Below are 21,443 nucleotides of genomic sequence, written 5' to 3' on the forward strand. Positions count from 1 at the left end.
GACAGAAAATGCAAGTTTGCAATTGTTAAAAGGTACACATTACACACAGGCTATCTTCCTCATTACTTTTTTTATAAACTGACATCACATCTGAGTATAAATTCATGTCTCATCCCACCTTTTAAGACTTAAAGTTTGCATATAAATGCACATGCACAAATATATACATATACACATGCATATACAAAAAAAAAATCAATGCATGTTCACAAAATACAGTTTACTTTGTTATAATAAAAGATAAAAACAAGATTCAGTTTAAAAAAAGAAAAAAAGCTTTATTAAAATCTTGTACATCATTACAAGTGTTACATGAAAACTAGTAATTCACCAGTAATTAACATAGAACTGAAAAATATTTTCAAAGTGACAAAGTGATCCATTCCTTTACTTCTACCAAAAGTTACTGACAACCAATCCATGCAAGAACTGTTATGTTGTTCCTTCAGACAAAAAAGATACTACAATGTTTGACTAAGTACTTAACAACCTTAAGTACTTACTTTTGAGTTTCATAAAAAGCAAATATCAGTCAAAGATTTTAAGCGATTTAATAATTTCTCATTACCTAACAGGGAGGGTTCGGTCTCCTTTCCGTCGGTCCATCTCTCTCTGAGGAACCGGGTACCAACGAAAATTCAGCTTCCAGTTGAATCCACCGTAGGTCATGTCAGAACCTGCCATATATTCGAAGGTGTCATCACTGATTACATCAATGATGGGACACACTACCGTCCTCCTAGGAAAAGGAAAGAAGCAAAATTATTAAATTTTAAACTAATAAAATCTATTAATCAAAAGGGTAAAGATGATGTTTGGGGTTTTTTTTAAAATTATTGTTTTTACACATTCAGTTGAAATTTTTATAACACCATCTCTTAACAACATTATTCAATAAATTAACAGGAAACATACTAAAATTCTGTCTTGCTAATTATAAATCTGATACAATTTTGGCAATGCCAGATCTTTCTAAATCATATTTGCATTATTACCAGTAATGAATATTCATCCCTCTCCAGACAGAAATAATGATCCCAACTTTCTCATTGCTACAGAGTGATTAAATAGAAAACACGAGGTTCTTCTTTCTAGTTGCGTGGTAAAAATAACTTGCATGTTTTGAAATTAAAACTTGGATATTAACTTTGGGTAAGTATTTTTATACATCCTCAGGACTAAGAGATGACAGTAATTGTTAACAATGTACAACTACTACATCATAGTTGACAGAAAGTGGCCTCGTTGTCCACTGTCCTGACATTATTAACACACATATTCACAGAAACCAATTCTAATCATCTGAAAGACACTTAAGTAACTATGCTCAAAGCAGGCTTCTTCTCATGGGAAGCTCTGTGAAAAGATTCAGAAACTGCTTGCAACTGAATTCAAAGGACTTAAGTCGAGATATTTGCAGAAATTGTAACAAAGTATGTATTTTAGTCTCACAAAACCTGATTAATGATAACAAAGTTTACTTTGTCTTTGCACAGTGCTGAACAAAGATTCTTCATTATTTGTAGCTTACTCATCATGTAAGACTAAATTTTGTAACATCAAATTTGTAGTGTGATATTTATCTATAACAATAAAAAACCAGGGATCTTTAGCACCATGTTTTATTCTATTTTATATGTAGACTACTAACAGACTAGCGCAAAACTACAGCTACTTTTCAGATGTAGGGATATTTTATAAAGCAGACAATTCTCTCACCTTCATCCCCAATACAATTTCCATCGTGTATATAAGTGTAGATAAGCATGATTCCAGTAATTATTCTAACTTTACAATATACATTCCAGAAGACCAAGACACAGCCCAGATTTTCACAATCAAAACCATTATGTAATAAAGAAATCACAACGAGAGCCTGAAAACAGTTCTTGTTCACAATGATAGTGCTACATGAAATCAGGGCTTGATTCTTTTCCCAAGAATATCTACCCAAATTCATGAAGGAATAGGCCAAACTGCAGACTGAAGACCTCAGTTTCCCCTAATTCCTCAATTTTATTAATTGCTCCCACTATTTAACATATTATTCCATGCATCCCAATATAGACTTCACTTGAAACAGAGTTTTACTTTTAAAAGTTTAACTGAATTAGCCTTTTATCCTTAACCAATGACAATTTATTCATCTCTTCAGAAAGTAGATATTTGCTTGTAGGCTATTTTGTAATACTTGAAAAATTTCTTAATAAGTGAAAAAACCGAAGATGGGCAAATAGATGGATAATTACCTGTCAGCTTTGATCCTTGCCAGCAGAGGTTCAAGCCAGCCTACTGTACATTCACAATGAGCATCTAAGAAGGTGATGACCTGGCCTTTAGAAGCAGCAGCCCCCTTTAATCTTGCTCTAATCAATCCAGAACGTTGTTCCATTCGAATCACATGAACAGGTACTTTTAATTTTTTCACATAACTCTCCAGTGGTCTTTTCAAGAAGTCTGTAAAGAATGATCAAAACTGTTAGTTATGTAGTTCAGCTTTTTTTTTTTTAATGGAGAGACTTGAATCAAGATACATTTCCCCTGTTCTTGTCTATCCTTTTTCTACTTTCTCAGATAGTTTCCTCTACACTTCACAATACTCCTTTCCACATCTCCCAAGTGTTTCACTCAATAGCACAGAAAGTTCTTCCTCCTCTTTATTTCTCCATTATGGAAAACCCAAAAAGGAAGACAGGGTTGGACACTTAGACAAAACCAAGATGGAATATACAGGTATTTATGGCAGAGAATATGTGACACTTATTTTCAAAAACATGCATAAGTGCTCTTGGACTTCTTTACCAAGGAAATACAGAAATGTTTTGACTAGCTGAATATAATTAATTGCCTCCTACAGTAATGCAACTTACAGATAATTTCTTTGTGAGAAGTTTAAAACACAATCAAACTGATTTTTCTATTGTGCTTTCTCTAGGGTTTTCTGCTTAATATTTTTTATATTAGATTATCACCGTAACAGCTAAAAAAATATATATAATAAGCTATACATAAATGAGAATCTGTAACACCAACAAATCTCAAAGTAGCACAAATTATGAAAAACAAGTTATTCAAAATACAGCAGTCAGTTACCATACACCCAGAGAGTCAAAATTACTTGCACTGCAAAGAGCAATTGGGTTGTGATGATTGATGCCAAAGAAAGAACAAAGAAGTGAGGGAGAATGCAATGGACGGTTACAGAAACAGACTTCTGCAATAACTTGCAGTTTCAAAACGTGTAAAAAAGGCAAAATAGTCTTACTGCTCAGCTATGGAATATTAGATTGTACACTCAAAGCACATGGGAGTTGAAAGTTGTACCACAACAGTGCATGGCCTGTAGCAGGATTTCACATAAGGTAGAAAGTAGCTCATACAGAAATAAGTGTGACACTGGAGGGGTGGGGGGGGAAGTTCAACATGAACTCTTAGTGACTTTTGTAAACCTCAAGAGGGAGGGTTGACGTGAAGGTGATTACCATTCCTTATCACTTCTCCAGATGAATGAGTTCTAATTGCCTTCTCATGTTTTTCTGTGCATTGTTGGACTGCCACTAAAACCCACAGAAATAAGTTCTGACGCGTCTTGAAAGCTAAACTGTGCTAAAAGTACATAAGAGTTTGATACATCTAAATATTTGTCTCCAGAGAAACTCAAAGCAACTTAATTCTTACTTTGCATATGAACAGGGACTCAAATTATTACGTGTTTCTTAGTACCAACCAAGCGTACATGTCAGAACATTTTGCAAGGCTTTTGGGGTGGAGCACAGAGATCATGACTGAGTCTGTAGCAAATATAGTCTCACGTCTTTACAGTGTAGCTTTCCAAAGCCACTAATTTAAAAGAACTATTATCATGGCAATGTTTGTAGCTTTAGTGTACACATGATGTACACAGAGAGAGTGTGCAGCATTTCTCTCTATGCTCATGAGCAAGTCACACAAATCAATGTTTCTCTGCACATCTCAGGTGTAATACTGATAAGCTATTAAAGTAGTTCCATCCACTTTAAACTTAAATGAATTAATATGGCCTGTGACATTGGTTATTGAATGTAGTTACATTAACAGAATGGTAAAATTCTGGCAGAGGGAAGAGAGAAAGAGTGCAATAATAGAACTGCAGCCAGACTTATGCAAGTCAAGAACTTGCATAAAACACAATCTCACATACAGAAAGTCATGCTCAATGTATTGCATATGAAAATCTTGAGTCCTACCTATATTTTATCGGTAAAGTATTTAAAATTTCAATTTATCAAGTACTTTTAACTTCTCTAAGAAAGAATCAGAGATGTGTGCAGTGTTTTCACTACAAAGGGAAAAAGGTTAACAACAGTCCTTCTCTCATGTTTAACCATGGCCATAAGAACATTCTTATGTACTATCACCTTGTTCAAAACTGCAGAAGGGACTATTCCCAGAAACAAAACATCGTGACAGACCTCCAGTAACTGTGTCCTTAAAATATCACTAGAGCTCCAGCAAAATATGCAGAAAAGATAAAGCCTGATCTCTCATCCCTATAAAAGCATAGTAAAGAATTCAGGCATCAAGATTTCTGAAGTTCTTCTGCTACCAGCAGTTAGGGTAAAATGTTTAAATCTAAGCAGCTACTTTCCCTCCAGAACACCCTCTCTAAGAGCAATACACATCCCTCACAAATTGTTGCCTTTTCTCTGTCAAAAGGGTGCATAGTTTTACCTAGGACTAAGCATCTTCTGTGGAAGTAGCAGAACTAAGGAAGACAAAAGAGCAAATATATTCAGTTCAAGTCAACTAAGTGCATTAGTTGAAAAATACCTTGCTGATTCTATTACCAAGTCACACTGATATGCATATAAATGAAAAATTAGGTTTCAACCCTTTTTTTTTATTATTAAACTACAATAAAACACAGGTTTATCATTTTTATAAGCATGCAAACATGTTTTCTTAAGAAGTATGAATATTTTTGTAAGTACTGTTGGCAGGATTCAGTTGCAGTCACATTGCTTTGACCTGCATCTCTGTAGCTAAGTTCTGTGGATGTGGTCTATCCTGATGCCACACTTGGCTACTGGGTGCTGACCTAGTCAGAGGTAGCAGCTAATCGTGATTTCTCCTGTTAACTGTGTCAAACTAGTTACTAAAGATCAACACTTCAAAACTAAAGTTGCAGTTCTGATCAGTAACTAGAGAACAATTTTACAGATACGTCTTCTTTCTCCAATGCTTTTCTTTTGGGTGTAAATAAATGCGTGCTATTTATGCAAATTCATTCTTCTAAGAGCATGACACTAGCAGGTACAAAGTGTGCTTCAGGCAGACTGAATGCTTACTTTATTCCAATTAAAATGACTCTGATGTTAGAATTCAATATACAATACTCAGGCTGAACATTGTATTTTTCTGGAAAAGTACGCTGCTTTAATTCAACACAAACAGAATGCTTAAGTAGCAAACACAAATCTTTCACATCTTCAGGCATCGTACCCTTCTGTTTTGTTTAATGTAAAAGCATGCTTGATGGAACCATAACAAGCTCTTGGAAAACAGAACAAAAATAACCCCTCTCAGTAATTGTTGAAAATAACAACAAATAGAAGATGCCTAAGTAATCTGAAATGAAGATCACAGGCTTCAAAAAGAAATGCTGGAACAGGTTCAGTAACAGCACCAAAGAAAGTATGAAATGCTCTATCTTTCAGCATGGAATTAAGTTAATATGTTTTCACTACCAAACCCAGAAAGAGAAAATTTATCTAGAGAAAGCCACTTGCTTTTTTAAGTGGACTAAAATTCTATGATTCATAGTGAGGACGTCTTATTGCTATGTTGAAATTGATTTTTTTCTAAAACAGAAACTGAAGAGGCAAAACAAAAGTAATATGATGTCTACACATTCTAATATTAGCTTGCTCTTTATTTCTAGGTCATACTGAAAGCTGACCTGTCACAAATAATAATTAGCACTGATTTGAATTAATGCTAAGAATTGTTTTGATAAATAAAATGTAGAATTTTTTACATAAAGGTTAAAAACTACAACAAATAAAGAAGTATAATTACAAATTACCCAGAAGTGCAAAAAACAAAACTTTGATGTTGTGCCTTTGTAAAAGCAAAATTTGATCATGCCTTTCATTTAATCTGGAACACGTTTCTGTGGCACTTTGCATAGGCATTTCTCCTCTGCTGCCAGAATGTAATTGTATTTAATGCTTCTGTTCTTTCTTCCCAAATTGCACTGGAATTAGCTGAAGCACTTAGAGTTGGGTAAAAAAGGAAAAGAAAAGCAAGTGAGGGTGCCCAAGAGAGGAAAGGAGCAGAGACAAGTGCAAACACAAGCCGAGTGCGCGTGCTGTGCTTCCCCAGGAAAGCAGAGCGGTGCGAGCTCAGCTGGCTGATGGGATCTGTCCATGCTCCACAGGCAGCTGTGCCCCACACCGACCCAGCCAACCAGCCAGGCATCATGCACACACACATAACCTGGGGCAGCTTGGTATGTTTGCTGCCACCTTGGAGGTAGAGCAAAAATCCACTTCTAATCCTCTTCAGCTACAAAAAAAGCTCCCCATATCCACAGTAAGTTCCTAACTATCCTAGAACCTCCCCTTACACTGTAACCTGTGTATCATGGGGCTACTTGGGGCAAACCCAGCTCCTCTCTTCAGACACACAGATCTTGGGCAGATTTTGTCATCTGGACAAGAGTCAGACATCTTACTCTGAAGCTGGAATTACCATAGGCAGCAAAACATGAAATTTGCATCACTAGAATGAGAAGCAACAGGCTGAGATATCAGCATGCTGTAAAACCCTTCTATGTCTTACACATGGGAATTACTTCTGATACAGGCAACAGCCTACAACTGGTGACTGTCAAGACTTTCTCTAGTGGCCTACTACATTGGTTTCAAAATAGAATGAAAAAAAAGGTGAATCAATATAAAAATATAGACATGTTTTATTTAGTAAAGCTGTACTACCCTCTCACCTCCATTTGCCAACACTAGAAAAAAAAGTACTTCATAACCCATACCATCAAGAAATATTAAGTAAAGAAGAAGCCAAATATCAACTATTAACCAAAATTAAATGTTAAGTATTATATAGAATATTGTTTTTATTTTGAATATACGCAATTAAAAATACTATGAAGATTAAAATCTAAATAATATTATTATATTTTACAAAAAAATCAGCTTCAAGTTTTGCTTATTACACATGGCAAGTGTCATTCTGTAGCATGGAGTTTTCATCTGGAGCACTATTCCTTAAGAAATGGAACCTCCTGCAGCACAGAAACTGAATTTTAACTTCCCATGAACTGAATAATCAAAATTGATCCCTCTGAACACCGAGCCTAATGGTGGCAGCAACAGTAAATTTAAATGTGTGCAACAAACAGAGTTGCCTTTGCTATTATTCACCAGGTGATTCAAGTATTAAACACCCTCAAGCTACATGAATGTGATCAAATTCTAAATGCGAAAAACTAAAACTGTAGCAAAACATAAAGTCCATGCTGCCAACAGAAAGGCAGGCAGACAGATGAAGTTACACCAGCTTTCAGTGCAGAATGATCCATCTGTATTTCAAAATGGGTATTGCTCCCTCTGCCTTCCCCTGCCCCAGGTGCTGTGTTTTGCAAAGGAGGACTAAGCCAACATCAAGGATGTCGGAACCCAGGAAATTCCTCTGACAGCCCTGGAGGACTTGAGACCCTGACAGGGGGCTCGGAGACCTTGGCACAGAGCCCAAGACCCCTGTGCCTTTGATCTTGACCCATGGAAAAAAATTACCACCCTTATATGAGGAATTACAAGCCACGAAAGTTTAAGTAAAATGACAGGGAATTTATCACAGGGTGAGAATGTAGAATTTTGGGGTTTTTAGAATGGGGGTTCAGGGGCAAGATGGAAGAATCTGGGCGTGTACAGTCTTTCTCCTTCTTCTTCTTGGCCTCCATATTCTGCCGTGATGGTGGCATTTTGGATTGGTTTAGAGTAGAAACACATGGTCTAACATAGGTGATAGGTATTGGGAAGTTCTGGTAAATAACGTACACGTAGTTTTTAGTATAAAAAGATAACACCACCCTGAGGGCGGGCAGTGTGCTTCAACCCAACCTGCCAGACAGGCCTGTGGCGGGTCGGATAAAGAAATAGATAAGAAACAATAAACTGTAGCAAGTACAGGCCCTGCAAGGGCCCCGTGGCGAACAGAGGCCTAAAGATAGGAAATGCCACGTCATGGTGAATAGCTAGAAGGCCCTCTCTTCCTCCTTTGGACCCCTGCTTATCTCTCTGTAACCCTATAGGTCACTCTCCTTTAAGTCCTGCTATTGGACAATTTCTGACAATTTCCCCGTTTCCTATATAACGGGCTGTTTTAGCCTATTCTGGTTAGAAGACCTGTCACTAGAACCTTCACAGACCATCCAATAAAGACATTACTGTGGAACCCCAGAACGGCTTTCTCCTCTCTCCCCTGCCTGCCTAGGCACCCAGCTAAGAGCTGAAATAACAATGAGCTGATCATCACTAAAGAGCTGATATCACTAAAGCATGCTAGGTTGCCAGAGGCTGAGAACTGCTTGAGTATTCGGGCAGTCTGTCCTGTAAGAGGACTGAGTATCCAGACCCACGCAGCCTGCTTGGGGGCAAACTTGAACCCAACAGGAGGCTGCATAAATAAACAACCTTGAGAACCTAGAACAAAAGAATCCTGACTCCTTCTTCGATGGCCGGGCTGGGAAAAGAGACTTGTAGCAGAGATTCTGAGAGAAGCCAGCTTCAGTTTTGGAAGCACAAGGAGCAGCAGGCTGAGCGCTGTCCTTACCTCTCTCGCTGGCGTCGTCGACGAGCACGATCTCCTCGAGCATGTGCCGCGGGGAGCGGTTGATGACGCTGTGCACCGTGCGCAGCAGCGTGCTCCAGGCCTCGTTGTGGAACACGATCACCACGCTCGTCGTGGGAAGGTTGTCCGCGTACACCTTCGTTTTACACCTGCCAACCAAGGGAAAGCAGGTATTTGTAAAGGTCAAGTCTTCAGTTAGAGCTGCAAGTCTGAGGTTTCCCTCTTGAGGATCGCTGCTAACATCCCAGATATATCAATTTTATGCAGAGTGTGACAAAGGAGCACACAGTGCACATTTTATACATGCGCAAAGTGCTATAAAGTTGACCAAATAAAAAGAGAATTATATTCACTTTCCAAAGTTAGCATGCAAAATCATAGGTTTACCTCTCCTAACAGCATATATAGGGCATTTATGTAAACTATGACATTTACACTTCAAGTAACCCCACATGGCCACCCCACACCCCAGATTTTTACATTCTGCAATGCTATTTTGAAACAAATGATGCTTTCATTATCTTCTAGAATAATAAATAAACTGTACACAAAGTACTGATCACAATTCTGAAAAAAATCCAGTTCTGCTCTAAAAAATAACCACATAACTACAAGTGTTCTCTGAACAGATCTGCTCCTCCTGCACATTTAAAAATGACACAGCTACTTATGTAAGATTTGATGTTATTAATTCTTAAAGAATCCAAATTAAAGAGATATATGCAGATCTCAAACAAAAGGAAAACACCGAGGTGGAAAAAGAAATATATTCAGTGGAGCTCCATTCCAACAAAAAAGCTTTTATTAGATCCCAAATTGTTGAGTCAGTTCACTGTAATGTAACCTGATCTAAATGCTACAATATATTAACAAGTATTCATGACTATCATCCTAACAGCAGCACTGTCCAAGGGCTTGAGAAGCACAGAGTGCATATCCTCTACCCTAAATATCCAAAAGCAGTGCTTAAGGAGCAGCCTGCCAACACAACAGGATCACGGTGTCAGCATCCAGTACCATGCCAAACAGTGACACAAGGAATGTCAGCCAGAACTAGGCTCCCAACATCAATATTTTATTAGCTGGATAACTCATTTAGCCAGAGCTCTTCTCAGAACAGCTCTCACAGCAAACCAGCATTTCAGCTCTGAGGTGGTGACAAAAGCACAGCATGCACAGACATCTCAGAAAGGATCAGTAAGTCCAGGTGCAAATGAAGAAATACCTGGAAGGGCTTCTGTGAAACCATTTCTGAGAATTGAAGCAGTCGGATCTGGCACTATCTGCCTTCAATATTATGCCTACTTATTATACAACGATGCCAAATTTAATTATTCATCACACTGAACAGAACATTATAAAATCTTTATGGAAAGCTCCCATATATCCCTATGTTATCTTGATTTATTTCAAGTGTTAAAAAAAAAAACAAAACAAAAAACTTGCAATGCATGCCAACTGAAAAAGCTACTTATTTGGTATACCTTGAAAAATAAAATAGCTTTTCACAAAAACACTATGAATTTCAGATGAAAAATTCAATCATAAGCCAAATAATTTTATCGCCATGTTTGCCATTTGTTCAGTCTACTTTGCTACTTTAAACCCAAAATGTTTTATTCCATCTGCTGCACTGCTCCCTAGACCAGAAAATAAGTTTCTGATTGTAGACCTTCAGCTACAATAGTAATACAAATCTACCAATTGCTCCTCTACTTTTTGGAAGAATATTTGTAAAAAAGTTGAGAGAAGCCTCTTAGCAGTTCTCTATGAAAAAAAGTAACAATGTGTCATTCACCAGAATATCATGCTGGGATAGCCACAGGATCTACTATTGTACTATGAAATCTCTCATCTTCAGCCTTACCTTTTATCATGGTTTTACAGAAGATTTTATTTTACTGAGCTCAAATCAATGAGCTGGTATAAACATCAGCCAAGTGTTCAGGGCCTACAATGTTTATACAGCATTGCACTGTCTGAAGTATAAATATATCGAAACATTTGAGATCTCCCATTGAGGGGAAGCTTTTTAGCACTAAGAGGAAGGCCTACAGGAGTTTTTTGGGGACCCTCCTCCCCACTGCAAGGCATTCCTCCTCTCTGTCCTGCAGAGGTGAGTCTCCACCTTGCCAAAATGGAGTGTGTCTATTCTCACCCTCCAGAGAATAGAGAGAGAATTTTTGCTCCATTTTGCTCAGCCCTTCCTGGGGTAACAGGTTAGGAGTGACCCTGCACTGGCACTTGGCTGCTGGCGGGGTTTAACCCATGGCACGTGTTTACCAACACCTGAAAGGCTGCCAGGAGTAACACAGGGGTGGTCACATAACAAAACTGGCTGGGCATTTTTGAAAGTTCTTAACAAGTGTTTGGTATGAAATGATTCTGGATTCATTGATGCAGGCAAGACAATTGAAAGGGTTGAAAGCATGAGATCTGTTTTTTAGTATTTCTTTTACCTGCCCTTCTATATATACACCCTTTAGCTATATCTGTACAAATGGCTATGAATACATACAAATAAAGCCTCCTGTTTTGAATTCTGAAAACACTGGTAACTCCTTCTGCCCCAGGAATATATTGCTGCAGAACATAAGACAAATAAAATAGAACACTTGATGCCCAGGATTAGACATTAGCGTTCTAAGGAAACCTCATGTTTTATTCTATTAACAAACATTTAAATTAAGAATTCTTTTGTCTTTCATTTGAAAACAAATTACCCCAGAAAGGAGTACTATAGAATTTAAAATAAAGCATTAGTTTCAACCAAGTTATGCAACATTAGAAGCAGAATAAAACCATGAGGGGTATGACACACAGGCTATGAATTAAGGACAATTTGAATTTTAATGAGCTACTAATACATTATGTTCCTTTTGTTGGATCATGCCTCAAACTGTTTTAAAATTGAGTGCATAATATTAGGAAGGCATACCATCCCCAATGATTTAATGAAGACTCCAAACAGCAGCTGAGAATGTCTACTCCTCATGGAATGCATCATCCTTCCTTTAATCTACAGCATTCACCGTAGATTATGCAAACTCTCAACTAATGTGACTCCATATATTATTTAGATTGTGGAAACTCCCCAAAAACATCATATATTTTAAATACAGAGACAGAAAAAAAATAGCTCAGATTGTTAAAATACAGAGTAATGACATTTGTCTTCCCAAGTTGCTGTTACAGGTGATGAAGCCCTGCTTCCCAGGAGATGGCTGAACACCTGCCTGCCCATGGGCAGAATTGCATTAATTCCTTGTACCACCTTCCTTGCCACACATGTGGCTTTTGCTTTCCTTATTAAACTGAATATCTCAAGCCAGGGTTTTTTCACTTCTACTCTTCTGATTCTCTCCCTCAGCACACTGTGGGGGCAGTGAGCAAGTGGCTGCATGGGGCTTAGTTGCCAGTCGAGGTCAAACCACAACAGAAGTAAAGGGGAAATTACATAAGAAATAGAATTAAAATTATCAAAGACTTTTAATGCCCCATCCAAATTAGATGTGAGAAAAAATAATTAAGTTTAGTACCAGGCTTTGTAAAGCTGTTTTACAAAAACACCACTATAAAGACATGACTCTGCCTCTGAAGACCTTTGTAAGGTGCTCACACTTACTCTTCACAGAATTTTATCTTTTTGCAATCTTGCATCATACATTCAGAATACTGAGTACTGCATTCTGGTCTGGGGCCTTCAACATAAGAAGGACATGCACTTGTTGAAGCAAGTCCAGAGGAAAGCCACAAAGATGTCTGAGGGCACCTCTCCTATGCAGACAGGCAGAGAGAGCTGGGGTTTTCAGCCTGGAGAAGAGAAGGTTCTGGAGAGACCTTCTAGCACCTTTCAGGACCTAGAGCAGGTATAAATGAACTGGAGAGGGACTTCTTACAAGAGTCTGTAATGACATGGGAAGGGAGAATGGCTTTAAACTGAAATAGGGTCAGTTTAGATTAGATAATAGGAATAAATCCTTTAGTGTGAGGGTGATGAGACACTGGAACAAGTTGCCCAGGTTGTGGATGACTCTGGGAAGTGTTCACACCCAGGCTGGATGGGACTTTCAGCAATCCAGTCTAGGAAAAAGTGTCCAGAGCAGAGGGGCTGGAACTAGATGATCATTAAGGTTCCTTTCAACCCAAACCATACTGTTCCATTATTCTGTGATTCTGTCATTCTATGAGAATAGTTTGGCCCAGTTCATTACAACTACATACTTAGTCCACATCTCCCCAAGAACACAGGGCAGTGTTAGAAGCCAGAATACTTTATAACTTGAAATCAAATTTAATGGACTAGAAGCAAAGAAAGGTGGACAGATCCTAGCATTTATCTGTAACACTGCTAAAGAAGAACAATGACAGTAAAATAAACACATGTTGTCCCTGACCACCTGTAGCCAGAATCTAAAGTTTTATGTCCATTACAAAAGGTTTTTAAATGAAAGGCTAAAAGCTACTATGAGTTTTGTTTGGTCTGTCCATTATTGTGACTCTTTGTGAAGGTAATTAGAATCTTTCATAGAAGCTTTGCAGGTTTTATCTAGGAAGATGTTCAGACAAAAAACCTGAGAGAATTTTATTCAGTGGACTAAGTATAACCACTTGAAAACTACCTGATGCTACTTCAAATGCATCTGAAGAGCCTCTGAATAAACTGCTTTCCGACATTCTCTTTCAACCCAGAGTACAAATAGTCCACAGGAGACATTACAAAAATAACCAGAACAGACAACAAGTACAGCAATTATGTCCAAATAAAATTAAACCCTTAAATCTCAGAGTTTAATTGTTGCTTCAGCACAAACTTGCAGGCAAAGAAGACAACTTTTCATTTTGCACTTTCTACAACATCACAACCATACACACTCAGTCCATCTCAACATCTGACAGAACTGGAAGTTCCTCTTCTCTCATACAGTGAGGGAATAAGGGAACAAATGTATTTCACCACTGCAACGGCAGAAGAAATCTACCAGATGATCCTACAAGATGCTTCAATTGAATTCATCAGAAGGCGAAATTCTTCTGATACCTATCTGATCCCCTCAGTGTCCAATCAGAGATAAAAAAGCTACTCACTCTGGCCACAGCCAGGCATGCAGAGACTCCAGAAACTTGGGACAACACCTGTGCTGTCCTCATGCTGCCTCTCTCATTTTACTGTTGGGTCTTTGACAAATATTCCAAATATGACATTAGAAAAACCCTGCAACTGTGCAGCCATCTTATTACAGAATAGCACTTGGCATTTTATCAATATTTTAAAATTGCATTCATGGATCAATTTACTTAGAAATTATTCCTGAAACCCAAGATTGAGTGCTACATGTGTAATGTTGGCAAGTCTTGAAAGACAGATATTTACAATGTTAGTAGTGATCTCTGCACACCCTTCAAAAGCATACTAAATCATTTCTGAAAGAGAAAAATAAGGATTTACTATTTAGATAGCTCTTAAATACCTTTTCATAGACTAAAAAAAAAAATCACATCCCAAACAAAGCTACAAGCAGGGAAGAGGTCTTGTAGGAAATCAGTTAGACCCTACCATAATGCTTATGCAGTGAGACACAATGAGGAAAACCTCATTCACTGAGGCAAAATATGAAATAAATTTTAGATAATTTTCTAGGAAGATGAGGCCATAATTATAGTCCACATTAGAAATAAATGCTAAATTTCTAAAGTATAACAGGGCAGATTTCTACCCCTTTTGATGCTGCCAACATGTTATTCTCCACAGAGGAGAAATAAGAGAACAAGATACACATTGGAACTTCTTTTTAACATGGATTGTTCAAAACAATAATCATGAAAATTAACAGAGTCACACACTACCTGAGCTATGATTTGCTCTACTTCTTTCCAGTTCTATTCCCTGTTCCACCAGCCTTTCAAAGGAACAAGCCATGAGCAATAATTTACAATGGCTCAAAAACATTAACAGCAGTAAAACATGTATGCAATCCTTGTTTTCTAGTCCAGTGCACAGAGCCCAGAGCACTCTGATAAAGGACAGAGATGGAACACAAGTAGAAGTGTCTCCTGTGCACTGAGCAGCTCAGTTGGGAAATCCCAGTGGAGCTCAGATTGGTGCTCGTACGTGCAGCATGATAACACAGTGCCAATGCATTTTTGAAAGCTGAACTAGCAACAGATTGGGGCAGGAAGGGAAGCATGTTTAGTCATCTTACAAATTTAATACAATCTTTCATCTTGGATACTACAAACAACAGTTATAAATAAAAACTGCAGTTATAAATAAACTGCACCTCAGGACTTAAATTTGACAATGACACATAGGAATAATCCAAGCCTTGCTGAAAATCAGGTTAGAGCTGAAGTATTGAGGAAATACTACACAGCACAGCCTCTGTAATAAATTTGTTTCATATTACTGATGCAGTACAAACAGCTCACATTTCAGTATTAAAATACATTGAGAGTCTCTGGAAAGTAAGCATCAGTATCCTTTGACTTGAAAACACACATTTATTTTCCTTTGAGGTTAAAAAAGTTAATTCCAGATCGATAGAAAACAAAATCAGAAAATCTGAACTCCCCTCATGAAACTTCAGGTTTAATTACTGATATCTGATGAATACCACTGCAGTGCTATAAAATGTCAGTATTCCATTGCTTACCTGTTCATGTGCTTTAAGTTATAGCCTGCAATAAAGTTAATGTTATAGAGCCAAGGCACAGCTATGCCCAACAAGAAACCTCCTCTCTACTTAAATCCAGGTGAAAACAAGTTTTGAAATAAGACTCTGAGAGTCACGCTGAAGCTGCTGAGACTGACCTATATTTCCATCAAGGGAGAACGCCTTGTAGCAGGGTGTCAGAGAAAAAGTCAAAACACTACATCAAGAACCACCAAGACTCAAGTCATGTGGTGTTTTTCTGGTAAACACTGACTTAGTCTTTCCTGGATCACAGAATCCCAGAATGTGCTGAGTTGGAAGGGACCCACAAAGATCATAGAGTATAAGCAGCAGCCTCATAATACCATTTAAGAGGGGGTGCTAATAAATCTGCTTTTTCCATAAATTTTAAGAACACTCCAAGCTCCTAAGTTGAAGACAATCAAGCTGGATAAAGATCTGATTTTCATATAGAAGCAATGCAGCTAAAAGGACTAAAAGCAAGTCTTCTGAGAGATATGGGATCACTAGCTGTTGCAACATGCCAAACCACATTTCACTACTCAGATTTTGCATACCACCACACCTTTAACTTGCAACTGAACAAAGAGAAAGCACTGCAGAAAAGGTTGCAACAAAACTTCACACTACCCTGAATCTGGTTCTTTCAATCAAATCAGAACAATTCCTTTTAGGAAGAGAATTCTTTTCTGTAATTCAGAATTCTTTTCTGTAATTCATATCACAAGTTCAATTATTCTTTCTGAACAGGTGCCCTGGATGCAGGCAAATCCCTTATCCTTATTTAAACATTTTAACACAGCCTGCTTAATATCTGCCTTCAATAGTATTACATAATTTACCTGACATCAAGAGTATGAAATTTTCCTTTCTTCTGATCTCAAAGATTTGGATATAAGAAAGGTCGCATTATCTCATGAGTCAAGTAGAAATCTTCTTAAACCCTGAAAACAAAATCCAAAATGGTTCTTAAAACCATTGTGGTTACAGAATTCAAGCAGAACTTCACAAAAATAATACTATTTTCCTTATCCTGAAAGCGATCACAGAAAAGCATCTCTTGACAGAAGTAAAACCAATTCTGTCCTCAGAGACTGAAATTGAACCTAAATCTCTAGACCAATTATTTTCCATACCTGCCCTAACAATCTAAATAAATTTCAGGATATGGTAGCTCATCCAAAATGGATGAGCATGAATAGGAAGATTGCAATTAAGAATGAGACTGTGAGACTGCCAAGTGTTTGTGCACATATACATCTGGGTATATATATATCTGTGTGTGTATAGTGTAACCCCCTCCCACCACCAAAATAAAACCAAAGCAGTTTACAGGAAATAAGCTGATTTTTAATGCTATTTTTTCCCCTCTAAGCTTTCTCTAAGGAAAAGGTTTATAGGGAATTTCTTTCAGCTAACTCACTAAATCAATGTGAGCAAGAACAATTCCAAACATTGATTCTGCAAGGGGCCAGTAACAAGCTATAGGCACCACAAAAGCCAGATGAAAAAACATTCCTGCTTGAAAGAACGGAAAAGTCTTTAATACCTCACATGCTTTCAGATGTCCATGACATTGCTGAAAGTTACGCTGCTGGTGATGAGGTCAGCAGATTTCTCTACAGATGCCAGGTTAATTAACAGCCTGGATTTCTAGCTTAAGTCAAAAGCTCCTGAGTCTTCCACCACTTATGTTGACAAACTTTGCTCTTTTTTTATTGTCTTTACATTACTATGACCTGAGCTAAATGATTACCCAAAGTTCACAAAGTATATAACGATTTATGGAGCTTAAATCCCCATGGCCTTATGGGGATTTTAATGCTCAGGTCCTATAAGAAAGCTTTTCTCCCCACCACATTCCACAAAATCCAGTGCAATTGTGGATTGTTGCCAAAAGCAATAAACCCACCTTTTGCCATTACAGTTTTGTCCCATCCCCTTCTTTCCACCAGATCTGGTGGTCATATGGCTGCTGTGTGGGTTGCTTCAGTTTGCTGAATCAACAAACTATACTTTTTTGCACTTTTTGGTGTCCATCCAGTCAGCGAACACCCAGGCCACACAATCATCAGATTAGTATCAACAGAAGTGATGAGAAAACGTCTTTCATCTGCAGTCCATAATCATACCAAATTATATGTAGTATAAAACTACCCCTTAGTTATTCTCCTAAATTAAATAACTAAGTAGAAAGCACACTTTCACAAGCCTCATATAGAAGCAAACACCTTGAGTGCTGTCTTTTAAAACACCTATGAAATATCCCACTTGAGTCCCAAGACTACACTCTTGCATGTGTGCCTTCATTTGTTTTACTATGAATACTTCTACTCAAGCTATTTTCCTCACATTGAGATTGTGTTAATTTTATGGATGTGTTATATTTTGATTCAACTATAGTATCCTAAAGTATAGAGCAAATAAATTTGCTTTGAGAAGCTAAAATTCCAAATTCCAGTATATTCTCACATGCATATGTCATACTTTTTTACATTACATTTTTAAAGCACAGATATGAAAACTACATTGTGGTAACTGAAAAAAAATGATATTGTATCATCTAATTAACAGTGCTGAAATCTAAATTCTTTCTAACCAAAGAGATGACAGAATCAGTCAGAATTACTATTTTACTAGATTTACTTGGAGAGGACCAGCATAATTGTCATGAACTCCACAATATACACATAACATAGAAGAATGTCTTTTAACTTGGAAAATTGTCTACTTCCTCCCAATTGTGGAAGCAAGCTTGGCAGCAGGAACTGAGAAGGGTAGTTTGATCCAGAAAAAAACCCTTCAATAATACAATCTGACAACATTAATGTACCAGTCAAACATGAAGATATCAGAGATATGCACCTTTCTTTTTTCCATGAAGTGGCTGAAGTTGTAATTTGTATGGATTTAAACACAGTTGACTCAAAATATGTAGGGTCATCTGGCTAAAAACTCTGATTACACCTTAACATGATTTATAGCACTCAAAATACCAGCACACCTACCTTCCTGAGTACAGACAGTTTGAGAAAATGATAGTTAAAAGATCCAAGACTCTCTGCAGAACTAAATGAGGTATAATAAGATGCCTGATACCCTTAATTCTGGCAAAATTATACCAATTGGAAAAAAGGAAAAGGAAAATATTTTACAACAAATTGTATAGAACCTGTAGCCTTGGAAAAAGGGTTGCTGAGGGATCAGCAAGGAGCATGGATACTCCTGCTTGCTGCAGGTCTGCTTGGGGAAGCCCATCACCAATCCAAGAAACATCAACCTGCAAACATGACACCCTGCTAGTACTGCATCACCAGCTCCAGTGGGAACCAGAGCCCACATGAACACAAAATCATTCTGTGCAGCTATGCCTTTATTGTTTGAAGACTTGATTACTTGTGCCTGGGAAAAAAGTGTTTGAAGCAGCTCTTTTCAAGAGGAAAAAAAATCTCAGAATTTGGTTTAAACTCTCACAACAGGGAACAAATGTCTACTTAAAAGTTTTATATATTCCACAAATTGCTAACTAATGAGTTCAGGCTGGAAAGCTCAGCCTTAGAACACAATACTCATTCTTCATTTTGCAAAGCAGTTTCTGAAGTCACCTCCAACAGCACTGAGAGCCAAAACAAGTCATATACCATGTGGAAAATTCATGCTTTCAATCCCTCTACTTTCCAGTCTGAACACCAATCTAAGGCACACAGGCACAGCTGAGCATGTACTTTACTCACTGGCACCTATTTTATTCATTGTCTCCCTCATCTTCAGCAAAATCAAGGCAAGACACCAGTGTTCCTGATCATCCATCTTTTACTCTCTGCTGTCATGTCAAGCCCACAGCTGCATATTTTCCTGGCAACTGTGAATCAACTCCCACTTTGATGATTGATTCACAGGCTAGAATAAGACATGCTTGCAAGAATAATTCTATTAACAACTTAAAATCAATCTGGTATGCACAGCTGCTTCTTCCCCTGCAACAGCTTTCCTCCAGAGGTTGTAGGCTTGTCCATCATATTAGTTTGTTATACTAACATGTCCCAGTCCAGATTCAGGGAAGTATCCAGGCTAAAAAAAACTTCTTCTGGCTTAGCTTTTTCTGTTGAGCAAATCACACTCAGCTGGAATAAACAGAGGTAGAGCAATGTTCCTGGTTACAGACACAAAGCGACCAGCAATTCAGGCACATGTCAATGATTTTATAGGTGTCTGTGTGCAGTAATTTTGTGCCAAATAATAAAAATAGATATAAACCTGTAAATACAGCTGGGGCACACTTGGCAGAGCAGAGATGCCAGGTTCTGTAGATGTCTTGTACTGAGGAGTTCCCTTAGCTGGAGAAGTGCCTAGAAGTTATTAAAGAAGCTCACATTTTTGTTCTTCTAGTAAGGGAACAAAATTTCTTGGCCAAAACAGAAAGAGGGTGCCCAGAGTGGATCATCTGCAGAGATTAACCTATGAGCATTCCAGGACCAACACACTTGTTTTTGCACAGGTGATAGGGGTTTGGCAGAACTAGAAATTAATTGAAGGATGAAGCAGTCTACTTCAAAAACTCCTCTCAAGCTGACATGTCATGCCATTCCCATTAAATACATGTGGCAAATTGGTCCTGGCACTCTTAATTCCACCAGCTTTCCAATGATTAACCGCTAGGCAAAACCTCTGCAGGCTTCTGTACTTCAAAAAAACTGACATGCTGGAGAATTAGAGGACTTGAAATAATCACTTCTTCCCGCCACACCACATTAAAGGAAGCAACCCACAAAACTTGTGAAGAAAATAATTACATGGTTGAACAGCTAAGCGTGCCTTTGAACATATCCTGCTTTTTCAAAACCTTGATTGAAAGCGCTACTGGCAGCTGTGCTGTAGGCACATAAATGTGGTAAGGAATGATTAAAAATTACCCATTCTCCTTCTCCACAAACTATTTCCATATTACCAGGGACATAGATAGAATGAATTATAACAGAAGTAATTCCACTAATGCAGCACAGAGTGTTTTTGACTTTGGAGTATTTTCACTAATCAGATAAATAGTTTCATCAGACATACACACAACACCAGAGTGTATTTATAGTGTTCACAATTCTGAAAATGGTTACAGCGTTCTCAAAGAGTAGTACTGAGCCACAGATACAGATTAAAACACCTTTGCATTGTAAACATAGTATTATTCTCAAATTTGACAGAGAAAGGTTAACATTCTCCATGACTTCTTAATTACCATGACCTTATAAAGTACACATTGAAAAGATGACAAATGGAAGAGATTTTTGGGAAGCATTTTTGTCTCAAAAACCACTAGAAATGCATACACACATAAATGTTAAAATTTTGGCTGTAACTTACAAGAACAGAAAAAAACAACTCTGTCCTGAGACTACACCTCAAATTTTATACTAAGATTCCACTTTCACACTCTGAGTATAATGAGAGTATTGTATCCAGAAAAAATGGAAAAGAGAAGCAAATGCAACACTACAAAACTTATAGCACATGTCTCACTGTGAAACACAATAACTGCAGAGCATAGCCAAATGTGAAAACCAAAAATTTCTATTTTGCTAAACTGGATTTTGAAAGAGCAATTTCAATCGCTTGCAAACTTGAGTGATGGTAATAATTTTTAGGGTCTTTTTAGGTAATAATTTTTTAATAGTTTACAACAATTTCTTTTTCCATTTTTGTCTAATTCAAAGTCAAGACCTCACAAAGGTAACGATTAAGTCAGCTTTTTAGAGCCTCAAAAGTATGTTTTCATATTTGAAAATCGATTAAAAATTAAAATACATTATTTCAATCTTGTGAAATCATGTTTTGAAAAATATGCCTTCATTATTAGGAACACCAGCAATGCATCAAGAACACCAGCCCTACCAGGAACTCACAGAATCACTTTCATCACAACAG

At 37.6% G+C, this 21,443-nt stretch overlaps 1 protein-coding gene across 2 annotated transcripts in view; it reads right to left on the minus strand.

Annotated features, from left to right (window-relative positions):
- Positions 1-21,443, minus strand: part of GALNT1 (polypeptide N-acetylgalactosaminyltransferase 1) — an 88,688-nt gene that overhangs the window by 15,478 nt on the left and 51,767 nt on the right. For both annotated transcript variants that reach the window (XM_036406358.2, XM_036406357.2), the window contains exons 5-7: positions 8,833-8,999; positions 2,250-2,457; positions 569-739 (exon numbers count right to left, since the gene is read on the minus strand). In XM_036406358.2, coding sequence (XP_036262251.1) covers positions 569-739; positions 2,250-2,457; positions 8,833-8,999 — 546 coding nt within the window. The remainder of the gene's footprint in view (positions 1-568; positions 740-2,249; positions 2,458-8,832; positions 9,000-21,443) is intronic.

Source organism: Molothrus ater, chromosome 1 (genome assembly GCF_012460135.2).
Source record: "Molothrus ater isolate BHLD 08-10-18 breed brown headed cowbird chromosome 1, BPBGC_Mater_1.1, whole genome shotgun sequence".
Classification (NCBI taxonomy): Eukaryota; Metazoa; Chordata; class Aves; order Passeriformes; family Icteridae; genus Molothrus; species Molothrus ater.